At 38.5% G+C, this 1,439-nt stretch overlaps 1 protein-coding gene across 1 annotated transcript; it reads left to right on the forward strand.

Moving 5' to 3' along the window:
- The first annotated feature begins 201 nt into the window (after positions 1-201).
- On the forward strand, positions 202-1,119 carry LOC102427432 (olfactory receptor 10AG1-like). The gene has a single exon (XM_006108719.1). The coding sequence runs from the start codon at positions 211-213 to the stop codon at positions 1,117-1,119; it is 909 nt and encodes a 302-aa protein (XP_006108781.1). The 5' UTR covers positions 202-210.
- Positions 1,120-1,439: the final 320 nt, after the last annotated feature.

Raw genomic sequence — 1,439 nt, forward strand, 5'->3', positions numbered from 1 at the left:
ATTTCTGAAGTTTCAAATACCATTTCCTAGAAATAGAGCAAAGTAATGATGGAAATAATTTTAGAGTTTATAGAAATACTTTCATGCATTTAACCCAATTAAAAAACCAAGGAGATGTGGTTCAAGAACATCAATGAATTAACCACCTTGAATTTACCATATTTGCAGATGGAGAACAGATTAAACACGGGAAACTCAAATTTCACTGCAATGATGGAATTTGTTCTTTTGGGGTTTTCTGACATTCCCAATATCCAATGGATTCTTTTTGGGATATTTTTAGTCATCTATCTGACTATCCTCATATGCAATAGCATCATAATACTGGTAACAAAAATTGAGCCTGCTCTCCAGACCCCCATGTATTTTTTCCTCAGCAATTTTTCCTTTCTAGAAATCTGTTACGTAACAGTCACTATCCCAAGAATGCTCATGGACCTTGTGACCCAGAAAGGAAACATTTCCTTGCTTGCTTGTGCTACACAGATGTGTTTTGTTTATATTCTCGGAGGCTCAGAGTGTCTCCTCCTGACCGTGATGGCCTATGACCGCTACGTGGCCATTTGTAACCCTCTGCACTACCCTCTGGTCATGAACCACAAGGTCTGTGTCCAGCTGGTAACTGCCTCCTCGGTCAGTGGAGTTCCAGTCATGGTTGGCCAAACATGCCAGGTTTTCTCTCTGCCCTTTTGTGGGTCTAACACAATTAATCATTTCTTCTGTGACATCCCGCCACTACTCAGGATAGCTTGTGGGGACACATTTGTGAATGAGATAGCGGTCTATGTAGTTGCAGTGATATTTATCATGGTTCCATTTCTGTTGATTGTTGTCTCCTATGGCAAAATTATTTCCAGCATTCTGAAATTGTCTTCAGCCAGAGGGAGGGCTAAAGCCTTCTCCACCTGTTCATCTCACCTGATTGTTGTATTCTTATTCTATGGAACGGGTACTATCGCTTATTTACAGCCCAAACCACATCAATCTGAAGGAACTGGGAAACTGATCTCCCTTTTCTACACCATTTTGATCCCAACATTGAACCCCATTATATATACTCTGAGGAACAAAGACATCACGATGGCACTGAAAAATCTAGCAACTAAGTTCTTCAGATGACTCAAAGACTTGAACTTGCTAACAGGTTTGCTTATATATTTATCACATAGATACAACAGGAAAAAATCTAGCTTCATTCCTATATTGTTGTTTTCAGATATTTCTGCACTTTCTTAAAAATTTGTTTTTATTGTTGAGAGTATTACAGATGTCCCTCCATTTCTCCCCTTTTGCTCCTCCAGCCATTTTTAAGTAATGATCATTAATATCATCATAGCAACCTCACATTATGTTAAGGGGCCTTAGTTTCATCTAGTTAAGTAAAGGGCTTCTGTATAATCAGAGCACAAATTATCTCAATTGTAACAATCTAATTTGAA

This window comes from Myotis lucifugus, unplaced genomic scaffold, assembly GCF_000147115.1.
Source record: "Myotis lucifugus unplaced genomic scaffold, Myoluc2.0 scaffold_3263, whole genome shotgun sequence".
Lineage (NCBI taxonomy): Eukaryota > Metazoa > Chordata > Mammalia > Chiroptera > Vespertilionidae > Myotis > Myotis lucifugus.

Coding starts and splice junctions, on each gene's coding strand:
- LOC102427432 (XM_006108719.1), top strand. CDS start 211: ATGATGGAATTTGTTCTTTTGGGGTTTTCTGACATTCCCAATATCCAA.